Here is a 24995-nt window from a genome sequence, read left to right on the forward strand (position 1 = left end):
GCTGTGCGCAGACTTTCTCTAGTTGCGGCGAGAGGGGGCTACCCTTCGTTGCGGTGCGCGGGCTTCTCACTGCGGTGGCTTCTCTTGCTGAGGAGCAGAGGCTCTAGGTGCACGGGCTTCAGTCGTTGTGGCACGCGGGCTCTAGAGCGCAGGCTCAGTAGTTGTGGCGCACGGGCTTAGTTGCTCCACAGCATGTGGGATCCTCCCAGCAGAGGGCTCAAACCCTCGTCCCCTGCATTGGCAGGCAGATTCTTAACCACTGCGCCACCAGGGAAGCCCTGGAATCTTCTTTTAAAAGGACTCTAAATCCTTCCCTCCCTACCCCCGTTTTGAGGTTTCCTAGTGTCTGTGATTGTGAAATCAAACCCCTTCCCCGAACCGTCTACTCTTCTTCTGCCTGAGCCCACACTTAACATTCCTTCGTCCTTCAAGATTAGCCTTGTTCCCTAGGACCAAGGTTTTCCAGGCTCAGCACCATAATTGATTCAGGGAAGAGGATGGGACAGTCCCTGCTGCTGGCTTTCTGGGCTGTTGGAAAAGATAATTTTGCAAACTCTGCTCCAAGTTTCAGCCTAGGAGGCAGGCCTTTGAGGGCTGCAGCCCTGCATATTTGCATCGATCTTTCTTGAGAGCCAAAAGGCAGATGCAGACTGTCGCATGTCAGGGCAAGGGATTCAGTAGCCGCGTGACTGGGGCTATGCAGGGGAGAGGAGATTAAATTCCTACTGTTTCTGTGCCTTCTCTCCTTTATCCAGTAGCAGTTCTCACCTTGACTAACATTAGACTTACCTGGGGAGTTTTTTTTTTTTTTTAAATGCCAGGGTCCAACCCCACTGCCAGAAATTATGATTCAATTGGTCTAGGATAGGACCTAGACCTAGACATTGGTGTTTTCTTTTTCTTTTCTTTTTTTTTTGGCCACACTGCGTGACATGCGGGATCTTAGTTCCCCAACCGGGGATTGAACCTGCGCCCCCTGCAGTGAAAGTCTTAACCACTGGACCACCAGGGAAGTCCCTAGACATTGGTGTTTTCTTTAAAATCCTCAAACGATTCTAAAATGCAGCCAGGACTAAGGACCACTGATGTGGAAGATAAATTTGGTACCTGTTTTTGTGTTTGTTGTTTTTTCAGTGCACCTATAGTTTTTCAGTGCAACTCTCTTCCCTCACTTTCTATCCAAGACCATGAAAAGGTGCCTGGTGGTTTGGGATGGGTCTGAGGCATTCACTATAGGTCAAGGTTAACATGAACTGGAGGCCTGGGTGAGTCATGGTCATTCAGCCCCATGTTTTCCCTCGTGGAGCCACATGACAGGAGAATTAAAAGAAGCATCTTGATGTTCTCCAGTTAGAATTAGAAAGTCTCGAGACTCATCTAGAACATCTAGGAACTGGGAGTATCATCATTAGACGCCTGATTAAAAGTTGCCTGCTGTGGGCTTACATCATTTCTCTTTCTGAAAACTACACTTTTCAAGATATCACATTTAAGTCTAACTCTCCAAATTAGAACCAAGCAGTTGACAGAAACTTGGCACCTCAGTTGTTGGCTGGGAATATCTTTTTATCTTTTTGTACTTGGTTTTTTGAAAATAAAAGATACAAGTCATTTCAACTATTTTTAGTTTGGAAACTGGCCCAAAAAATGTATCCTGTCTCCCATATTCTATTAATTTCATAAAATTGGGGCCGAAACATCTTAACCGTGAGAGGTGGACTTCGGAAAACAGTGACTTGCAAATGGGTCCAAGCTGAATTGTTTCGAATGTGTTAGGAGCTCAGCGGTAAAATGGCAAAGGTTCTCTTGAATAAACGAAGGGGAGCTGGTGCATGTTTGTGTTGTATCTTGCGGTTTCCCGTGGGCCTTTGTTCTGCCACCTTCATCTCTTTCCCATAATGTTATGCATCTGTAGTTACGGTTTGTCTGTAAAGGGCAGCTCCTTATCCTGTGATACCTTTGTTTGTGCTGCTGAAGAAGGAGGGGGCCGGGAGACGCCCGTTAACTAGGCATCCTTATTACCGGATGGCTCTGATTGGCTTTCTGTCAGACATCTTAGCATCCTTCTACCAAGGAAGTGCTGGCCTTCCGCCATTCACGCCCTCAGGCTTTGGTGCCATTAGCTGGGGCCCTCCCCACGCCCAAGTGTGCCTTCCCCCAGTGGGTTTATTTTTGGCAGTCTTCCTCTGTATCTTCAGTTGGGCCCTCTTCTAACCCTGCCTGGCTTTTCTCATGATGGGCACTCACTGATCACTTGACTAAAATTCCTGGTGTCAGAAGCCACGTTGTGGGCCCTCATGTGTGCAGGCAGCCCGAATGTCCTATTGAAATCCTGGATTTACCGAACCTGGTGGGTGATCCGTAGGAGAGGGAGAGTGTGACTCTTTCCTGTTTTTCAGTGACTTGCTACTCCACGGGCTGAGGGCTGATCTGAGTCACAGAAGGGAGCAGGTGGCGTAACAAGAAAGTGGGACCTGGAGTGACACACTCACGTGCTCAGGCCTCCAGGGATGGAGACTTTGTGACACTGACTCATTGTTTATGATTTTTCCTTAACAATCACTTACATAGTGCCTGCTCCTTGCTGTTTAACCCGTTTGAACTTCATAACAACCCGAGAGGAAGATACTGTTGGTATTCCCATTGCACAGATGAAAACAGAGAGGTTAAGAAACTTGCCCACGTTTACACAGCTAATAATGGTGGGACTGGGATTCTAATCCAGGCAGCCAGGCTCCAGCATCCCCTCCCCCAAATCACAAAGTAAGGAAGTGGTGAAACTGGAAGTTAGCTCTGTTCTCTGCCCTTGTTTTTGTAGAGTCAGAGTCCCCAGCAAGGGAGCCATTCTCTGAACGTCGTATGTTAGATGCCACCGGAAGTTGTGCTCATACTTGTGGGCTTTTCAGGCATTGCTTAGTGCAGATAGAGTAGTAACAGTAAAGCCAGTTACCGTGTGTCTTCAATGGCTCGTAACAAGCATGTAGTTGAGGAAACCAAGACTGGAAGTCAGTAGTGTTAGAAGGGTTGCCACTGGAATCCAGACGTTTCTTTCCTCACCGTGCTGGATTGAGCTCATCTCATTCCAGAATTGTCCGCACAGTGGTTGTTTAATCTTGATAGACTCTTGGGAAAATGGTTCAAACTCTATGTTTCTGCACAACTGAATCCAGGTCATTTTCTTCCTTCCCTCAGAAGTACATTTTCTTCCACTCACTACTGTTGTTACTGCTGTTACAACTTCTACTATTGTTATCCTGAGCCTTACCTTATTACTAATCAAATGGGTTTCCAGTGAGCCAGGGGCGGTGCCAACAACTTGATGTAATTTCTCAGTTAACCCTCCCAACAGCCCTGTTAATGTTAAACCTATTTCATAGATGAGGAAGCTGAGGCTTAGTAGGTTTCGGCGACCGAGGGGTAGAGCAGAGATTCAGCGCTGCCTAACTGTGAATCTTGGCTCCTAACCACTTAATAAGCTATTACCTAATATTTTTTTTTTTTTGTCAATTGAGTGAACTGTCTTTTGACCTCCGTCTGCTTCACTGTTTATTTTCCTTGGCTTCAAACCATGACATCGTTTTTAATGCATGCTAATTCAGTCACTAATCTGGTTAAATTTTTGTGTGTCTTCAAAATACACCCACAATCCATCCCTCGAGGGCGGCCTTTCCTGGCCCACCAGCTCTCTCCCGGATGCTTCCTCCACCCCAGGACCCTCCCTCCCCTCCGCCAGGCTTCCAAGGTGTAAATGGACTCTTCTGATACCTCTGGCATCAGGTTGTGCTCCTGCCTGGCTTCCTTCTCCTGAGTAATGGTATCCCCACTCCTCTCAAGAAAAATGCTGAGTCTTCACCAGCTGGTACTCACTCCCCCTGCCCCCCATTTCCATTTACCTGCCTTCCCTCATGTTCCAGGAGTCCGGTCACTGGAACCATGGAGTTCCATAAATCTTCCTCCTGTTAGGTAAAATGGGGGAGGGGGGTTCTAAAAAGAATTAATAATGTTATTTAAACCAAAATAACTAGGGACTTCCCTGGCGGTCCAGTGGTTAGGACTCTGCGCTTCCGCTGCAGAGGGCACAGGTTCGATCTCTGGTCGGGGAACGAAGATACCTCATGCTGTGCGGTGTGGCCCAAAAAACCCCACAAAATAACTAGTTTAATGCACCTCTGACCCCCAGTGGTTCTGTATCTTTGTAGAGAATTTCTAGCAACATTGCCCCTTATTGCTGTGATATCCACTGCTACTGCCTGCTCCAGTGATACTTAGAATCTTAACATCCACGTTGATCCTTGCATTACTGCTCGTGTCTTAGCCTTGCCTCTTCAACTATGTTTCAGATTGCTAAGGGGGGGGGGGAGGGGCAGCGGCAGGGGATGATGTTTCCTTTATAATGTCCTTATCTTTGTATCATCCACAATGTATTCTGTGGTAGATGATAAGAAAGGTATTCCATTAGTCATATACACTCTGGGAGGCAGGTTTTCAGAGGATGTGGTATTACTTCACTTAAAAAAGATTTAAAGGGCTTCCCTGGTGGTGCAGTGGTTGAGAATCTGCCTGCCAATGCAGGGGACATGGGTTCGAGCTCTGGTCTGGGAAGATCCCACATGCCGCGGAGCAACTGGGCCCGTGAGCTACAACTGCTGAGCCTGTGCTCCGCAACAAGAGAGGCCGCGATAGTGAGAGGCCCGCGCACCGCGATGAAGAGTGGCCCCCGCTTGCCGCAACTAGAGAAAGTCCTCGCACAGAAACCAAGACCCAACGCAGCCAAAAATAAATAAATAAAGATTTAACTTTAAAAAAAAAGATTTACAAAGTCACAACCAGCTCCTAGTGCCATAAAGAGTACGGAAGAAAGAGGTGGTCCATGGGAAGAAAACAGGCTGTTCAAAGGGAGCCTCAAAGGGTGTGAGCACCTTGGCGTTGGCCGGGACCTCAGCTTCTGGGGCCAAATCTAGGAACTAGAGTCGGTCACACAGGGAGTTAAGTAACAAACCGGTCCACAGTTTAGCAGCTCAACACAATAGCCATTTACTTAGCTTACGAGTTTGGGGACTGGCAGTTGGGCATGGCTGACTGGTGTGCTTTTCCTGGTCTCTTCTGGGCTGACTCATCCATCTGCAGCACCTTGCCAGGTTGCCAGGGCATGGCTGGTCTACGTGGGTCCCAGCTGGGAGGGCTTCTTTCTGTCCCCCAGGGTGTCCCATCCTTCAGTGTGTTAGCCTGGGCTCGCCCACATGGCAGCTGGCTTCCAAAGGAGAGAGCAGAAGTGCTCCAGGAGGCTGGGCTCAAAGCTGGTCCAGCGGCATCACTTCCACCACCTTCCAGTGACCAAATCCAGCCACTTCAACCCAGATTCAAAGGGTGGGATAATCTGCTCCACCTCTTGATGGGAAAAGCCGTGGAGTCACATGGCAAAAGGGGTGGGTTTGCAGGCAGAAGGGACCATGAGGACCATTTTGCAGTCTCCTTGCAACGCCCAGAGTGCCTCAGACTCACTGGGTGCTCCACAAAGACAAAAACACATTAAAATACCAATGTATGAACCAGAATGTCAGTACAGTCATTTAAAATGACAAGTGTAACGATCAAGAGCAGATGTCATTTGGGGCAGATGGTCACTGACTTCCCTGAAGAGTGTTGGAAATATATGATCCAATCTTTAGGCTTTCTTTTTTTCCAGTCTCAAGTCACCTCAAGCTGTTCTTACATGCAAATCACTCCACGGCTGTTCCTACAGCTCATTCTTTGGATGTGTTAATAGCGTGAATTTCAAATGCAGTTTTCTCTCCCCTCTCCTCCCGGCTAGAGGCTTGATCGGTTTTCCAGGACTGGTCCTTCCTGCTTTTGACAAGGGAGATATCCTGTCTGTTAAGTGGATTCCAGCAGATAGCTGCTCTTGCTTATTATGTGCGGCTTCTAGTAGTTTCGTTCACGGAGAAAAGCCTTATTTATTTATTTTAAAGTTCGGTGGCGCTGCTTATCGTTATTACCCTCCCTGCTCCAAAGGCTCTTTTGTCTTCCCTTTGTCGCTCTGTCTATAATCTCAGTAGCTGTCACAGGGGACCTGCGCGGCCCTAGTCTGCAGACACAGACACTGAAATGTGACCAAGGATTAGCTCAGGTGCGGATGAAAGATATAATGAAATATAATGAGAAATATAAGATGGTTAAAACTCCGCTAAACACTAAGTATAAAACTACTTAAGGCCAATTAAGTAGTTTACCTTATGAGAGAGCAAGGTTTGAAAATATTTAGCTAATGTTTTAAACTTTCTATTTGAATATAATAGGCTTCACTGTTATTAATTATTATTTAATGAAATCTCGACTTTCCTTATGATTTCTGAAGGCAATTTATTTTCTTCTCACCCAAAGTGCATCAAGTTGTCAAAAAAATCCCAGGTCCCCAGACGGATCATACATCCTTACATACACTTACAAGGGACCTTGGGTAGTTATAACAGCCCTGGTTTGTAATCTGGAGAGTTGAGCTCTGACTCTGATTCTATCATGAATGAGCTGTGTGGTTTTAGAAAGGTCATATCATTCTCCGAGACTGTGTTTTCTTATTGTAAAATAAGGGAGTGGAAAACAGTAATGGTTTTCATTTTGTTGGTTGGTTTTCAAACATGAAACCCATTTTTTCCCAAACAAAATCTTAAGGGCAGACTCAATATACAAAACACGAAGAAGATGTAGTTTAATGTATTTTTAAATTTAACTTTAGTTTTTAGGTTCTCATGTATTATATTTATTTATTTTAAAAGTCCAGCGATTAGAAAAAAGTTGCTAAGTGATACTCCCACACACATGAAATTAGTGTTATGCTAAGATGAGGTCTTACAGCAGTATAAGCATCTAGTGTATTTCTAAATTTATTTTGCTGATTGCAGCTTCAAGAAATACCATTTACACAGGGACATTGTGGCAAATGAGATAAGATTTTTAACAATTCACCTTGTAATCTCAGGATCCCTTTAGTTAAATGTATTCAGCTGCTTGAAAGAAGAGTACAATAATAAAAAGTTTTTGCTTCAAAGCTGACAACATTTAGCAATTGCCCTTATTCCTTATCATAATAAAGGGCAGACAAAAGCACCCCAAACTTTCAGCAGGTACTAAAGCCATCGATAATTCTATTTTAGCTACTTGGTTATCACTCAGTTAACCGTTATTTGGAAGTTTATTTAATCTTGCTAGTTTCAGATTCTTCACCCACAAGATGGAGATAATGATAGTAACTACTTCAGAGGGTCGTTGAGAGGATCAGATAAATTAATCCAAGGAAACAGCATACTCCCTGGCCCATATTTTGTGCTCTATAAATAACAGAACCAAATATGTGTCTATCTACATATTTCTGTGTGGCTGTTAGCCACGATCAGAAGCTTCACCAAAGCAGATACGCTTGAAACTACCCTGGCACCTAATTTAAGGCAGTGGTCCTCAACCAGAGGCGTGCTCAGGGGAGAGTAAGGCAATGTCTAGAGAAACTTTTGTTTCCACGACTGGGAAGTGCTGTTGGCATCTAGTAGGTAGAGACCAGGGATGCTCCTAAGCGTCCTACCGTTTGCAGGACGGTCACCCACAGCAAATTACCCAGCCTAGAATGTCAGTGGTGCTGAGGTTGAGAAAGCCTGATTTGAGGCATACCTATAGACTCTAGTCGTACCATAACTGTACAGTTTTAACATGCACAGTCCTGAATTTTTGGAAAGATTAGTGTATAGCCAAGCACTTCCTTATTAATGACACATTACTAGAACTCTGTCACTCCTAAGAGGCAGGGAGAACTGCATCACAAGTGATACACAAAACTGAATTAACTTGTTAACTCAAGTTAACCCATCAGTGGTTTCCAGTGAGTTGACATTTTATATATAACAGAGCTGAGGGTCCACATTTTAAAGTTTTAAATTAGTTTCAATAATTTTAAAAGCTTACATTGGAAACCGACATTTATTGGAACCCCAGAAACTTATCCTAGGGTTGGTTCCTTGGGACACTGTTTGAAAACCACCAAATCTGCGGTCCGTTCCAGGTCCAAGGGTCATTGGCTCTGCTTTAGGGGGAGCTAGTAAGTAAAATTCTCAATGGCCTAGCTTTTTCATGTACCAGTTCAGCAGACTCTGAACTGAAAGAGAGCTCGGTCTTATTAAACTCAAGGAAAGTGTCGTTTTCCTTCCCCAGAGGAAACAGACAAAGCAGAACAGTCATGTCGCAGTCCCTTCTTTCTCTTCCACCCTCTTAGATCTTCATAAAATTCTTCCCTACCAGAAAACATGCCTTTCCTTCAGGTTACACGCCACCCTTCCTCATTTCTCGTTCACGATACTTAGTTCACACCGTATCACTTCTGCCCAGAGTCCACAGTGCAACTGCTTGAGTTAGTTTCCTTCTTAAAGGCGCTTGGACTATCTTGGAGAGAAAGGAGAGCGCTTGGGTGCGTTTTCAGCCAGAAACCCTGAAGTCCAGTGTCTCTGATTTGGAGAAGTCAGTCTGTTAACCTCTTGGGACCTTAGTTCCTTCTCCTGCAAGATGAAGGTAGTAACAATGCCTGTCTCCTGTGGTTGATGGAAGGATCAATTCCTGTATAACTATTCAAATGCTAGTTGTGTGCGTTATTGAAGCAAATAATGGTCTTTAAGGAAGTTATACAGCATTGTCCTGGGGGTGGGGATGAGAGGGGCTTAGACAGAATCTCGAAGTGTACTGAGGACACCTCGCCGGAAAGACGGGTTCCTTTTACAACTCATTAATGCTGGCCTATTAGAATTAGAAACTTGGAATCATTTTATCCCAGTGGCTTTCCCGTTCCTTTCGCATATTAGCCTTTGTCTTGAATCCTTTCTAAATCCTGATTTAGAAAAAGCTGATTTGTTTCCTTTCAATGGCAGCCCAACTCCATCGAGCACATGGACTTACAGATGTACATAATTTTTAATCGTAATTTTCTCAGGTCGCAAAATGTTTGAACAGTGAGAGAAGGGACCTCTTGGTTAGTGGGACTTCCTCACTGAGTTAAGTGGAGTGTCTGGAAGCTTGACGATACATAAACGGAAGTCAAGGTACTTGCTGTGAAAAGTCCTTTACAAACTGAATTCCATACGTGCACAGATCTTCTTGTTAGTGGTAAGAATGAAGTAAAGACCAGGCAGTGAGTCATAAATTACTGCTTTTCTCTTAGCAATTTCCCCAAAGAGAAAACAACTTTAGTTTCACCTTTCCCTGTAGAAAAACAATTTTTTTAATTAAGATAAATTAAAAAAGATGGCAATTATGCAGTCATATTAATTTTAAAATATAGGGCTTTATGCACTATTCTCAGTGTAAATATTTCTGGTAATTGAAAAAAAGCAGGGTAGCCTTCTTATTGCTATTTTTACATCATCTATTTAGATCCAAATGTTTGGAAACTAAAACTTGGACAAATGAGTGTTTCCCAGATATTTTTTGATATGTCATTAGCCATATTTACATTTCCCTAGCACATTACTAGTTTTATGCCATTCTTGACATTGTCAGAATGAAAACCAGGTATGAAGTACCTTGCAAATTTATAAAACAGCAACATACAGCTTGCCTATTATTTTTTAAAAGTGTCTTATTACAGTTCTGTTAAATCTGGGTTGTACTAATAATGCCAAATATCTTTTTTTTTTTTCTTAAGTCTTATGTAGCACATATTCTGACTAATGCCCCCAGAAGCTACTTATATCTTCAGAGAGCATTGGCTTCATGGTTGCCCTCTCCAGCAGTTAGGATTTGCTTCCAGGGCCTCAGTAGTTTCTTATCTCTTTCCTAGGCTCACCTTAGAATTTTTTAAAGTTTCAAAAATAAAAGATGCAAGCCTGAAGCATTTTTAAAAATATATAACCATTCACTTTATATTGTTCCTACCCAAAGAATCAAAATTAAAGACTTAATAGAAAGCACACCATTTTTTTTATTATTATTATTTTTTAAAATTTTCTTTATTTTTTTGGCTGCGTTGGGTCTTAGTTGCAGCATGCGGGATCTTTCATTGTGGCGCACAGGCGTCTCTCTAGTTGTGGTGTGCAGGTTTTCTCTCTCTAGTTATGGCGCACGGGTTCCAGAGAGCGTGGGCTCTGTAGTTTGTGGCATGCAGGCTCTCTAGTTGAGGCACACGAGCTCAGTAGTTGTGGTACGTGAGCATAGTTGCCCCGCAGCATGTGGGATCTTGGTTCCTCGACCAGGGATGGAACCTGTGTCCCTGCATTGGAAGGCAGATCCTTTACCACTGGACCGCCATGGAAGTCCCCGACAGCACACCATTTAATTACTCTATCGTGACTAACTTAGGATGCTCTTGGAAAGGGTTTTATGAAGGATTCTGGAAGAAAGGCTTAGGGTGAGAACAGCTTTAGGAGGTGGACAGCAACGACTCCCTCCCTCTGGAAGTGGTTGAAAGGGGAGAAATGTGCTAGATAAACAGAATCCTCTTGGGAGCTACCTTCTGCAGAGGCCCAAAATACCTGCTTGAAGATTGCTCTAGACACTGTCTTTGTTCCCTTGGGCTCAGATGCCAATGGCACTGTCCCCAGAGGGCTAGATTTTCAGCACTTTCCTTGAGATTTTTCTGGGTTCCTCCTTTAGTAATGCCAGAGTCCAAGTGATCATTCAGAGACACCTCAGTAAGCGCTGTGGTGTAGTAGCAGAGCTTTTAACTTTATCTGGAAGGTCTTATCCCCAATCTCATGATCAGACTTGAGGAAAGCACTTCCGATTGCCTTTGGTGGAATATTTTGGGATTTGTAGCTTTTGTTTACCACAGGTAATAATGGAGTGCCAACAGATGTCACTGATTTGTGACCAACCTATTTTATTTATTCAACAAATATATGTTGAGCTCCTGCTACGTGCCAGGCCCAGTTCTAGGGACTCGAGACACATCAGAGTTAAAACAGAGATTATTGCCTTCATGAAGCCTACCTTTGAGTTGAAGGAATAGACCATAACATAATAAATAAGAAAATTATGTAGTATGCATTAGTCTTTGGGGCTGTCGTAGCGAAATACCACAGACTGGGTGGCTTAAACAATAGAAATGTATTTCTCACCGTTCTGGAGGCTGGAGGTCCAAGATCAAGGTGCTGACAGGTTTGGTTTCTCCTGAGGCCTCTCCTTGGCTTGAAGATGGCTTCCTTCTTGCTCTGTCCCCACATGGTCTTTCCTCTGTGTTTGCACATCCTCTGTGTCTCTCTTATTCTCAGGACACCAGTCATATTGGATTAGGGCCACACCCTGATGGCCTCGTTTAACCTAATTTTCTCCCTATCTCCAAATACAGTCCCAGTGAGGGTTAGGGCTTCAACATTTGTATTTGGGGAGGTGGGGCAGACACAATTCAATCCATAACAAGACGTTTTCTGGTGATAAGTATTTTGGATAAAAAGGAAAATTACGGACTTCCCCGGCAGTCCAGTGGTTAAGACTTTGCCTTCCGATGCAGGGGACACAGGTTCGATCCCTGGTCAGGGAACTGAGATCCCACACGTCGCAGGGCAACTAAGACGCGCACCACAACTACTGAGCCCACGTGCTCCGGAGCCACGTGCCACACCTAGAGAGCCTACGCTCAGCATCGAAAGACCCCGCATGCCGCAACAAAGACCCGATGCAGCCAAATAAATAAATGAATAAATAAAAAAAAAAAAAGGAAAATTAGAGTAGGGTAAGAGAGTTTGGGGGACTGCGGGTACTGTGGGGTGGGCGTCGCAGTTTTGATCAGGATGGTCGCGGTCTTCATTGAGAAGGTGGTATTTTAGCAAAGACTTGAAGGTGAAGTTCCATTCAGGTGTTGTTATAACACAGGGACCAGAGATGGAGGAGTGGTGTAGTGGAGCTAGGCAGGGGACACAGGGTGGGCAGCCTGTGCACGTGGGTTCTAGTCTCAGCTCTTCATCTTTCTGGTAGTAAAACGACCAAGTGTCACGTTAGCCCTCTGGGGTCCAGTTCCCAAATATGCTGGTCTGTGTGAACTTGTGACTCCAGCAGGGATATCCTTAGAAGGGCGTAAGGTATAAAGAAAGGACTTTGTGTCTATGTATTGGCTGGAGGTAGATGGTGGGCAGGGGGTTGATAGGCATACCCTTTGGGGCTTTATTTTCATCCTTTTTGTCGTTGTTGTTGTTAAGCAAGAGTGGGCTTAAGGCTCATTCTTTTTTTTATATATAAATTTATTTATTTATTTTTATTTGTTTATTTTTGGCTGCACTGGGTCTCTGTTGCTGTGCGCGGGCTTTTCTCTAGTTGCAGCGAGCAGGGGCTACTCTTCATTGCGGTGCGCAGGCTTCTCGTTGTGGTGGCTTCTCTTGTTGCGGAGCACGGGCTCTAGGCGTGGGATCTTCAGTAGTTGTGACGTGAGGGCTCAGTAGTTGTGGCTCATGGGCTCTAGGGCGCAGGCTCAGTAGTTGTGGCGCGCGGGCTTAGTTGCTCCATGGCATGTGGGATCTTCCCGGACCAGGGCTCGAACCCTTGTCCCCTGCATTGGCAGGCGGATTCTTAACCACTGCGCCACCAGGGAAGCCCAAGGCTCATTCTAAGAAGCTTTTCTAAGAACTCTGTATTAGGATGAGATCTTGTTTCTTAAAATACCAGCACACCTAAATTAACCAACTTAAAGGTCCTACTATGTGGCCCTTTAAAGGGGCAAGATGGCTGTGAAAGTGCAAGTGGGAAAAGCGGCTGCTAGTCTTCCTTCTTGGTTTTTCCCAAGAAAGACCAGGAAGTAGTATGTAGCTCAGTGAGTGAAGGCCTGGTAAGGTGTAGCCAAGCCACAGAAAGAATCTATCCCATAATAGGCCAGTTAGCTCTGCCCTGACCACACACTCCACACCAGCCAACCATGCTAGAAATGGAAAAAGGACATTAGTGGAAAAACTGGTGAAATCTGAATAAAATTTGGATCTTAGATCATAGTAATGTGAATTTCTTCATTCTGACACATGCTCCATGTGTTACGTAAGGTGTTAACTTTAGGGACCACTGAGTAAAGGGTGTATGGGAACTCTCTGACCCCTCTTTGCAACTTCTCTGCAAATCTAAAATTATTCCAAAATAAAATTTTTTTCTCTTAAAAACGCCCATTGTGGACTCGGAGATAACTTGGGCTACAGATAGTGACCAGAAAGACGATGACAGGTGCATGCCCCACTGTTTGTGGGACAGTGGCATCAGCTTATAATAAGGCAAAAGTGTTATATCTCCATTCTGAGCTTTTCTCTTTGGCAAATTCTCCATCCTCACCTGACCACCGCATTCTAGGTTTTTGCTTTGGTTTTTGCCCCTGACTCATGTGTATATTCGATATTTTATGGCAGAATAACTGTCTGAAAGCATTATTCTATAATAGGATTAGGTAGGGAGAGTGCTAATAGGTCAGAGAGGCAGCAGCGTATACAGGAAAGAAGACACTGGAAACCACAGAGAAAATGCCCAAACACTTTGTAGAGGCAGCACTTCCTAAAATATGATAGGTTCCGAAGATTCAGAAGCCCGCACTCTTCTAAGTCCCACGCTCATGGAGTGACTTGTATTTTTGTGCTCAGGGCTCAGCCTATTTTGATTGGGTTGTGGTCCCTCCTGTGTTAGCAAGATATGATCATGCATTACATACTTCATTAAGTTGGGAGCAGCTAAGAGTGGGACTGGCCTTTCATACAGGTATATGTGGGACTGGCCTTTCATACAGGTATATGTGGGACTGGCCTTTCATACAGGTATATGTGGGACTGGCCTTTCATACAGGTATATGTGGGACTGGCCTTTCATACAGGTATATGTGTGTAATCCTTTTCTTCTTTTGACAGCTGCAAATCAGAAGGAACCCATGAATCTTAATTTTAAAGTGAAAGAGGAGCCTAAGGAAGAGGAGGCTCTAAGTGCCACGTTGCCTCGGTCCAACTATGTGTTCAGCCCCGAGTCTGAAGTACCAGCCCCGAGCATCTCTGAGGACACACTTAAGCCCCAGGAAGCAAAGGGCAACGTACTAAGGCGGGATATGTCAGTCAAAGCAGCATCTGAACTTCTCATGAAACTATCAGGTACTTGATTTCTTCTAAAATATTCACATTCTGATACCGTCACTTGCAAGCCACCTGGGCTGCTTCCTGCATGGGTTATAATCAGCCTGATGGCGGCAAAATCACATTATTGCAGTGAATTCAGGAATGATTGGATTACTTGGCTAAAATTCCTGTGTTGTGTGTGAGTTTGTTTGCGGATGTTAGCCGTGTACCTGTCTTATTAAATACACTCCCCCTTTCCTGATTATGCCTGCAAATTGTTGGAAAACAGTGCTGTTTTCTAAGATGCTGTAGGTCATAATTTTAAATGGGTTCTAATGACATTCAAAGCACTTCTGTTAATTGATCGAAATAGCCATTCTTTCCTAATAGAGGACCTTGCACTGTTTGGTGTTTTTGTACTATATTCTTTAAGAACCATTAAAAATATTTTTCTGTACCAATAGAATAGCAATAAGATTTTAGAAATAGAAAAATCTCATAATGGAATGTTACAGTAATTAATCTAAGTTCTTAAGGCAAACAAATAATTTGTATTAGTATCCAAATGTCATTTCAGCCTATCAAATGTTGGCAAAATGGGTTATAATTTGAAATTCATGTATTTTGTATTTTTTCCCACCCAGTCTCCTATCTGCCCCATGCCCTTCAGAACAGATAGAAATTTAGTGTGTTTTAAAATTCAAAGGTATGACTTTAAGAACATGGAAAGAAAGAAAAAAAAAAGAACATGGAAAGAAAAGTTATGTAAATAATAGTACTTACCAAGTCATATCCCATCCTTAGTTCGCTGCTGCTTAAAAATAATTTTTAGAGACTCTACTCAAAATACTAATATGAATCAAAAGCTGTTTTCAGTTCTGTAACTTGGTGTGCTTGGAGGATGAAAGCAAGATATGTATTAGGGAGACCCCTTCCCAGTGTAATTTCATCAGCAATTCTGTGTTTCTGGTTGACCAGTAGGTTGGAAAGTAAGAAATTAATAATTATTTACTTAGGGTTGTTGTATTAGAACAGTTGAAATTCCTGTATTTGCCATTTGGTGGGGTGAAGAATTCTTTCCTTTGACGTTAATTTAAAATACACTGGAACCTCCGGGGGACATGATTTGTTACAGATAAAGCATAATACAGTTGTTACCTTGTCGCCCCATTTTTCTAAACTTCGCAGTGATAACGCAGCTTCTCCTATGTAAATGGGAGTTTTAGCAAGATTGTGCTAATTGCTAAAAGCTGCAAGTTGAAAAAAATGACGTTCGAGCCCACATACTTTGAACCCTCCCCCTGTGTCAAAAGGTCTCGGTGACATACAGTAATCTGTCTGTTGGTTTTCCAGTCAATTCAGAGAGGTTACACAGCTCTCTAAGGCTTCTCCCATAACATAGACTTTCACGCTCTTCCAACAGTGACTCCTATCCCCTCCTGGTGGTAAGATTCCAGTGTGCAGTATTTCTATTTCAGAGTTTACTGTGCAGCCAGCATGGTGAGCAGAGGAAACTAGGGTGGCACCAAAAGATAATATGCAATAATGAGATTTCAGGAAAGATGTTCTCGAAGGAAAACATTTTATCTTGGTTCTTTTGGATGATGCAGTTTGAGACAATGAAGTATGAAATCATTTCCTAGGTAATAAGAGATTCCCAAAATAGAATATAGCTAAGCAGCCATGCACATTTAATGATATTTGTGGTCAGCAATGGCTCTTCTAAATGCTTATGTTGGGTGTTAGTGAGTACACGTGCTGTGGGGTTCAACCGTAGTTGAATCTGGAATTCCCTGGTCGTCCGGTGGTTAGGACACCACGCTTTCACTGCCGAGGGCACGGATTCCATCCCTGGTCAGGGAACTAAGAACCTGCAAGGTGTGTGGCGTGACCAAAAATTAGAAAAACAAAACACAAAAACAAAACAAGAAAGGCAATAGTTGAATGGATGACATGGTCGTGTTTCCAAAGGGCATCTGCCCTGCTTCATGCTGTGGAAATGAAAAGTTGTTTGAAGACCTAGATAATTATTGTTTTGCCCTGAAAAAATTTTCCAGTATTCCGTATGCTTTGACTTAGGTCAAAGAAATATGCATCACAGACCCTACCTTCTAGATGCTTGTGGTCTAGTCAGAAGTCATCCAGGGCAATGGAATTCATTCAATCAGTGCTTTGCCCTTGGAACTTCATACTTCGACAGTCTAGCAGACTGTGGTCACTAAACTGCGAAGAAGTTTCCAAGTCAGCCCTAAAAATAGGAATGTGACTTAAAAAAAAAACAAATGTCTTTTCATTCTGAAGCCGCAAGGTAAAAGGGGACTCACCCTTTATTAGGTTTAAAGTGGATATTAGGGTTTCTAATCACGGGTGGATCGGTGCTCTTGGAAGAAGGAAGATGTTAGGAAAAAACCACCTATGCTGTCTTTCCTCAAGTTATAATTTTAACAATTTCCATGTTTATGCCCTGAAAGCCATCTGAGGAAAGGACCTGTCAGTGTCTTGAAGCCCCCCTTTCCATGCTATTTCCTGTCTCTGTATAGACAAGAGTAGTCATGCGTTTCTCAAAGCATCTGTACAGGTAGTCAGGGCTGCTCCCCATCTAATACCCCAAAGCCCTGATGCAGGTATTCCTGTGGGTGGAAGTCCCTGCCTTGCTAATTTTCATTTATGGTCTTCTGTCCTGCTGGGGAAAATCCATATGGTTAGGAAGAGCTAGGTGAGAAAAGTATGTCCCATGTATTCTCATACATTTTTCTTCCTTCTTTCAGTTTTGACCCAAAGAATAGCTACCATGTGGAATAAGAGGATTTTTCATCTCTCTTACTTATTTCCTTGAGATTCAATGCTACGACCTGTCGTAGTTTAGGCCCTTTCAGTCTTTTCCTTGAATTAACAAGAGGAAACTAGTCAACAACTTGGCTGCCTCATTTCCGGTTTAAAATTCATTTATGTTAACTCCTTCACGATGGATGTTGGGCACATGGCCAGGTCAAATATCAGGTGAAACTTTCCTAGGTGGAGAAGCCTCTGTAGGCATATTGTTTTCCGAATTAACATTTATGTTTTATGGGGAAAACACAGATGCGTTAACAACCAGGTGAAATTTTTCATTAACTGTGTGTTTAGGAAAATCTGAGGTTTCTTCCTTCCTATTTCCAGTTGTCAGTTGGGCAGTCAAGTGCTTGACAGCTGGGCCAAGTAAATTGATTACCATAAAGAAAGCAACCCACTCTAAGGAAACCACTGGGTGTCTGGGACTACCTGTTGTTACTTGACATGAGAAAGCCAAGATAATCAGACTTTTCTGCTAAGTGTATATTTGCCAAAGATAATTCCCAGAAGGCTTGATTTAAGGAGGCCAAGATTCTGAAGTCCAATAGAGAGGCTAGGTAACATCAGACAGACTAAGAGAATCACGTCAGTCTTAATCTCTGGTTTTGCAACGTCTAGTGACTTTGAAAACTTATAGAACAAATGTGTGATCACAGATGTGACGTAATGCTCGAAGTGACCCAGAGTTTTATCTGCTCTGTCTCTGTTGTGCTTTAAAAGAAGTAGCTATATTGTAAATTGACTATACCTCAATAAAGAAAAAAAGAGAAGTAGCTACGCTCAAAGAAACAAAGAAATGCCCTCTTCTACCTCGGTCATGCATGTATAAAATGTACCACATGTATGGTTGAACCAAGAAGTAGTAGATAAGAATGCTATTTAAAAAGATGAATCCCACAAAACATAAGTAGCTGGAAAGCTGGAGCTATTCAGAAACATTAATGAAAAATTAAACATTTAAATTGATCGAACATGGTAAATAAAACCTCACATTAGACCTTGATTCAAAACACATCTATGCGTTTTCCTTTTTCTGTGCTCGCAGAGGGAAAGTGCATCGATTTATATTCATTGCTGATTTATATTCATTTATCCCCACCTAGTCTTGGAGAGAAATATAAATTATAATTGCCTCTTGTAGAGGAATCCAGGCAGGTCCTGGATTTGAAATACATAGTGATGTAGGGTTCAGGGAATCACCTACGTAAGAAAGGGCTTTAGTGCAGAGATATTTAGAAGCAGGTAACTTGGCTAGGATGAAGTTTTAAGGTGAATTCAGTCTCCGAGGTGAACTGAAGCAGAGAGGAAAGGTACCCAGAGAATGACTTTGTTAACAGTTTTAATTAGGGCCCTTTTGGTTGTAAGTAACACATCCTCTCCAGCTAGTTTAGGCAGGAAAGAGGAATTTAATAGAAGGTGCAGGTTTGGGGTTAACTTCTGGAATGAACGCATAGGTAAGGATGCAGCAGGGTGTCAGGCCTCCACTGAAGCCAGGGACTGGAAGACCGAATGGAGCCCAGGAGGTCCCTGCTCATCCCTGCTTCTCTGCACATACAGATGGACGTTTTCTGATATCCAGCCCACATGGTGGAACATGACAGTTGCCATCGGCTTCTGAGTATACCCCCTGTTCAAAAGAGCAGCTAAACAGAAATGTCTTTTTTTTTTTTAAGATTTTTTTGATGTGGACCATTTTTAAAGTCGTTATTGAATTTGTTACAATACTGCTTCTGTTTTATGTTTCGCTTTTTTGGCCGTGAGACGTGTGGGATCTTAGCTCCCTGAGCAGGGATCAAACCTGCACCCCCTGCATTGGAAGGCGAAATCTTAACCACTGGACCGCCAAGGAAGTCCCTAAACAGAAATTTCTTAGTCCCAATCCCAAATTCCAGCTGATTGCCTCAGCTCCAATTGTGGCCTACCAGTGGAAACTTCCACTGTATCTACGAATAAGGGCATGTTGAGCAGACGTGGCTGCTGTCATGTAGGATTGCTGGGAGGAGAAGAATCCCCAGAAACACACCTTGGATGGGCAAGAGTGACGGTAGTGTGAGACCAGGAAGATAAGCAATATGTCCTAACCCCAAAAGTTCGAGGAGGAGATTATGGTCATTGCTGTTATTTAAATATTGAATGTAAATGTGTTTAGGCCTTTGGGTGATGCTTGCCTTTCCTTTCTGGTGGAGAAGACTGCCCAGCCAGGACTCAGCCTACCCAGCAGCAACTCTGTATGTGCTGAGGCCCTGCTTCTAAGTGTGGTCCCCAGACCAGCAGAATCAGCATGAGTTGGAGAAGATAGGGAAGTGATAGAGATGCAAATTCTTGAGGTTTACTGTGGACCCAGCTGAAACTCTCGAGTTCTTTATAACCCTACAAGTGATTCTGAAAGCTAAGTTTTGAGAAGCATTGTGCTGAGGAAATGGTTAATTGGAGAAATAAGTTTGGTCCATCCAAAAAAGAGTGCCTTGGGTTGAAACTGACAGAGAAGAAAGCTCTCTTAAATGCACATTTTGCCTTTTAAAAAGAATCATCTGTCTTCAGTGGAGATTCTTTTTCATTTATTAGGAAATAATGGTATCTGGGAACCTTTTTTAGAAGGGCACATGTACCTAATAAATCAAGATAGCGATGGTTGTTAGCCTCAGATAATGCTGCTTTTTTCCCATGTGCTTTGCTGTTAAATTTCAGGATTATTCCTGGGCAACGTGTGCATTCCTTTAGGAGGGACAAGCTCCCCGCCCTCAGCCCCAACAAGAGACTCTGCTATTCTAAAGAATTCCTTGAGATAAAGTAGGGATTTTAGCTAAATAAGTTCTCAGGGCACAAACTATTCACTGTTCTATTTGATACTTCTCCCTTGGAAAATCGTAGTCTATCAAACTTTATAAGCTATGACTTCAGTAATTATCTGCAAGGATGGAAAATAGGTGTCTTCAGTTTATATTCATGTCATCTCTCGTTTCCCTGCTTCACACTTACGGGTTATTTAATTGGACGGTGGAAGGAACATGGGAGGCCTAGTTTTACCTAGTTCCTGTGATTCTCCTTGCTTAGCACACTCCTAAAGTGAACAGGTGGACACGTTAGCCAACTATAAAAGAGTTAAAGAGTAATTTAGAAGCATCAGTTAAAAAAGTGTTTTATTTAATTAATATTGTCTATTTATCCCATTGTCAAATAGGTGGTGCTGAGGAATTTGAAAGCATGAAAATGTCAAAATGGCCTAGTCTAATCAGTCTGCAATTGAAAAATGCTTTTCTTCACTTCAGCTTTTTTTGAGCACCTGGAGAAACCTACTGAACCCAGTACTCTAATTTTCTAATGATGTATATATATATATACACATATCTCAGATTGTTATGTCTCAGAGGGGACTTCTAGACTGCTTTTTTAAATACCATCCCACTTTCTCAACATCCTTATTGAGATATAATTCACATACCATAAAATTTACCTATTTAAAGTGTGCAGTTCAGTGGTTTTTAGTATATTGACAGAGTTGTGCAAACATCACCACATCTAATTACAGAACATTTCATCCCCCGCAAAAAGAAACTTTATACCCATTAGCACTCACTCTTTACCTCCCATCTACACCAAATACTCTCCCAGCTCCTAATCTACTGCCTCTCAATAGATTTTCGTATTGTAGACATTCCATATGAATGTAATTACCCAAGAAGTCTCTTCTTCCACTTAGCATAATGTTTTCAAAGCTCCTCTATGTTGTAACATGCATCAGTACTTTATTCCTTTTTAAGGCTGAATAATATTCCATCGGATATTATTGGAATGGATATACCAATAATGCAATACTAATTTTATACATGGTATAAAATGAATATACCACATGTTGTTTATCCATTCATCCATTGTTGAACATTCGGGTTGTTGCCCAACTTTTGCTGATAAGGACATCTGAAGTTTTTGTGTAGACATATGTTTTGTTTCTCTTGGGTATATACCTCAAAGTGGAATTCCTGGGTCAAATGGTAACTCTACGTTTAACATTTTGAGGAACTGCCAAGCTGTTTCGCAAAGCAGCTGCACCATTTTATATCCCCACAGCAATGGACGGGAGTTTGAATTCTTCCACATCCTTGCCAAAAGTTGTTATTGTCTGTCTTTTTTATTATAGCCATCATGCTGGGTGTGAGCTAGTATCTCATTGTGATTTTGATTTACATTTCCCTGATGACTAATGACGGTGAGCATACTTTCATGTGCTTATTGGCCATTTGTATATATTTCCTGGAGAGATGTTTACTCAAGTTCTTTTCCAACTTTTTAATTGAGTTATTTGTCTTTTTACTCTTGAGTTGTAAAAGTTCCTTATATATTCCGGATGTAAGTCTCTCATCGGATGTACGATTTGCAAATATTATACTTTCGCTCATTCTGCTGGTTGTCTTTTCACTTTCTTGATGGTATTTGCAGCTCAAAAGGTTTTAATTTATCTCTCTTTCCTTTTGTTGCTTGTTGCTTGTGATAATTAAGGAATTATCGCATTTCCATAATTCCAAAAATTGGGTAAAAAATGAAGACTTGTTTAATATTAACATGAAAACCTGTCTTTATGTATATTAGCACCATATTTAGTTTTCAGATATAAAGCCTATGAAAGCTAACTTGACCTCCCTGATTTCTGTTTTTGCTATAGCATTCTGTACTTCAGCTGATGGCAAAGGATATCCATATGTCCACTTTTTAAATGACTTTTAATGAATATAACCAACAGTGGTCTTACAGCTAATGAGGAGATCACTTTGTCATTGCCATATATATCCTAAGCTACTCTCAGGATATACGTGTGTGTGTGTGCGTGCACACACACACACACACACACACACACACACACACAGCAACCCATAACTGGGGGAGTTAAATCATAAATAAGCAATTAGGCTCTTTTTTTTAGCGCTTGAAAACTCAGTGAGAATTGCAGATGTTTGGAGTGCAGAAACTCTTACATAAACGGAATAGATCACTTTAATAAGATAAAAATGTAACCTGTGTATATATCCAGAGAATTCCTTTCTTGAAGGTCTAGATTTTGTTAAGCTCAGAGGGTATACCTTGGTGTTATTTATCTGGTTGTTTAGACAGGACAGAGTGGGAAATAGCTGTATGCAGCTCTGGAAGGGCCATTCTCTTCCCAGCAAGAAGAGGGGACTTGCTTCTAACAGAAGCTCCCACCATAACTGGTGTTACCTTCACTCCTTGACTAGTAAGCCCCCTTCTACTTATTTTGGGATTCCACACACAGCTTCCGAATCCCCGAGCCCATATACCTGAGTGGCGGCTTCTGCTTCCCGCACCTCCCGGGGAGCTCTCTGGGCTCACACCCCAGGCCAGCGCCTCTGTGCCTCCTTTTCCCCTTAGAGCCCTCACCCTTTGGCCACCCTTTTGCTTTCTTGACCTGGCTTCCTTCACCTCCCACAATGAGGCCTGGGCCTCAGAAAGGCCGGACTCAAAAGGGCTCTTGTTTTACTATCATCTCCCCGGTGCAGAGCACATAGGTTAATATAGCTACAAAAATTTGTATTGGCCTGTGTTTCAGAAACCAGGCAAAAGCTCAGAAAGGAATTTCATAGGCTCCAGCTTCATTACAGATGCCGTTTCTGTTTGGCTGGACTGGGGCATGGAAGGCTGTAAGGCAAGGGGTGCAAGGTGGGGTTGGGCGTGGTGAAGGGGTTCCAGATCCTTTACAATACTGAGCAAAATAACTGAGAATGGCACCTAGGAGATGTGATCGCAGTTGGCCTAGCGTGCCCGTCTCCTGTATTCCTGTGTCATTTTCTGATAGAAATAAAAAAAACATTTCTACAGACATGACACAAACAGTAGCACAGAGAGGCCATTAGTAAGTACTATTTGATGGTGACAACTCTTAACAAGAAGCTTTATTTTCTGAGGGAGCCGATTGCAGTGTGAATGCAAATATTTGTGTAACCAGTCAAACATTCTGTTCCATTTTTCTCTCAGAGGACAAATTTCCCTGCCAGGTAGAAGCTGTGCATCTTGTCACTGCATTAGAATCTCTTACACCACTCTTTGCTTTTTATGGCTCCTACCCTACCCTCAGACTCTTTGGCTATATATTACCACAGTTACGGTCTTGTGAGGGAGAGCACGGTCATTATTTTCCTCAGTGAGAGATCTAAAACATTCTCATTCCACGATGGTTTTTCTTCTCATTGCCATATTAACCTTTAACTTATCCATGTCAAAGAAGGGGAACATTTGCATGTATAATTAAACCCCATGGTTTCTGTGCCCATCTGGCTACAGGCTGGTATCACAGCCCTACCTCTGGAGAAGGGAATCCTCTGTCTGCTGCTGAGTGGCCACATCCCACCTGGAGCCCAACTGGGTGATGGTACTCGGGCCCATCAGCCACATTGAGCACTGGAAGATACACACAGGGTGAGACTGATGGAACCCATTTCCATTGGGCCGGGGAGTGTCTATATTAGCCCAAGAATGGAAAACTTTCCTGAAGAGAACTATTTCTCCCTTTTGACTTCTGTTACTCTGATAGGAAGATGGAGGCTTGAAGAGTGGTATTTTCTCATTATCAAAGTGTGAGGACCTATGACATTCTTGGTCTTCTTCCTAATAAGTCTTCTATTTACTCCACCCATGTATCCATTTCCCCATCTTGAGGCCATCTTGAGTTCGTGCTGTGAGTTGATTTACTTCCTGTTTTCTAAATATGGGATTGCAGTTGGATTCGAGCACATTTCCTGGTTTCTCATGGCTTCCACATGCTTGTATCACTTATCTCCACAGCTGGAGACGTGGGGGGCAATGTTAGAATATTCGTGTGACCCACCATCTCTTATCTTATGTCCAGAATCAAGTGGTGAGGATCACTCTTTAAAGAATACATCACGATTGTGTTTCCTTATGTCCTCTGACTGCCAACCTTAGCCCCGTAAACCCAGCTACACGCACACACACACATACACACACACACACACTTGCTTCTCTCCTGTCGCTACCAAAACTCTTCCTACTGTTTTGGAGTCGGAGCAATCCGGGGGACAGCCTTTCTGGAGGCTTCCTGTGGTCCACGTCCACGTTGCCAAATGTATATTTAATCGCCCTCTGGTCGAGAGGGAGAGAGACCCTTAGCAGAGCTGAAGGATTAATGGGACTAAAGGTGAAATGGCAGTGATTTGTGGGACTTACCATGGAAGCAGAATCATTGTGCCTCACTCCACCTTTAAATAGTGGCAGAAATCTTCACTTGGGATTCATCAGTGCTTACATAGCCAACCTACTGTGTGTTATGTAGATAATTTTCTTCTGCACTTATTTTTTTTTTTTTGTGGTACGCGGGCCTCTCACTGTTGTGGTCTCTCCCGTTGCGGAGCACAGGCTCCGGACGCACAGGCTCATCGGCCATGGCTCACGGGCCCAGCCGCTCCGTGGCATGTGGGATCTTCCCGGACCGGGGTACGAACCCGTGTCCCCTGCATCGGCAGGCGGACTCTCAACCACTGCGCCACCAGGGAAGCCCCGTCTGCACTTATTTTTTGAAAGCTGTAGAATAAAGAAGAAAACTGGGGACTCGGAATAATTTAATCGAGACAGATGGTTGTCTCCTTTCAATCACTTGTATTAAAACCTTTATTTTGGGGACTTTCCTGGTGGCGCAGTGGTTGAGAATCCGCCTACCAATGCAGGGAACACGGGTTCTATCCCTGGTCCGGGAAGATCCCACATGCCGCAGAGCAACTAAGCCCGTGTGCCACAACTACTGAGCCTATGTGCCACAGCTACTGAAGCCCACGCACCTAGAGCCCGTGCTCTGCAGCAAGAGAAGCCCCCACTCGCCGCAACTACAGAAAGCCCGCGTGCAGTACCGAAGACCCAATGCAACCAAAGATAAATAAATAAATAAAATTGATTCTTTAAAAAAAAAAAAACTTAATTTTTAAATTTACCTTTATTTAAAAATTTTTTTTTCAAAACAAAACGTTTTATTGAAGTATAGTTGATTTACAATGTTGTGTTAGTTTCAGGTGTACAACAAAGTGATTCGGTTATACACATATATATGTACATCTATTCTTTTTTTGTTTTGTTTTTTTGTTTTTTTGTTTTTTTTTGCGGTACGCG

At 43.0% G+C, this 24995-nt stretch overlaps 1 protein-coding gene across 5 annotated transcripts in view; it reads left to right on the forward strand.

The window, feature by feature from the left end:
• ZNF827 (zinc finger protein 827) overlaps window positions 1-24995 on the forward strand; it is a 180888-nt gene that overhangs the window by 57582 nt on the left and 98311 nt on the right. For all 5 annotated transcript variants that reach the window (XM_033857322.2, XM_073805520.1, XM_033857323.2 and 2 more), the window contains exon 5: window positions 13839-14072. In XM_033857322.2, the coding sequence (XP_033713213.1) occupies window positions 13839-14072 (234 nt within the window). The remainder of the gene's footprint in view (window positions 1-13838; window positions 14073-24995) is intronic.

Source organism: Tursiops truncatus, chromosome 5 (assembly GCF_011762595.2).
Source record: "Tursiops truncatus isolate mTurTru1 chromosome 5, mTurTru1.mat.Y, whole genome shotgun sequence".
NCBI lineage: Eukaryota > Metazoa > Chordata > Mammalia > Artiodactyla > Delphinidae > Tursiops > Tursiops truncatus.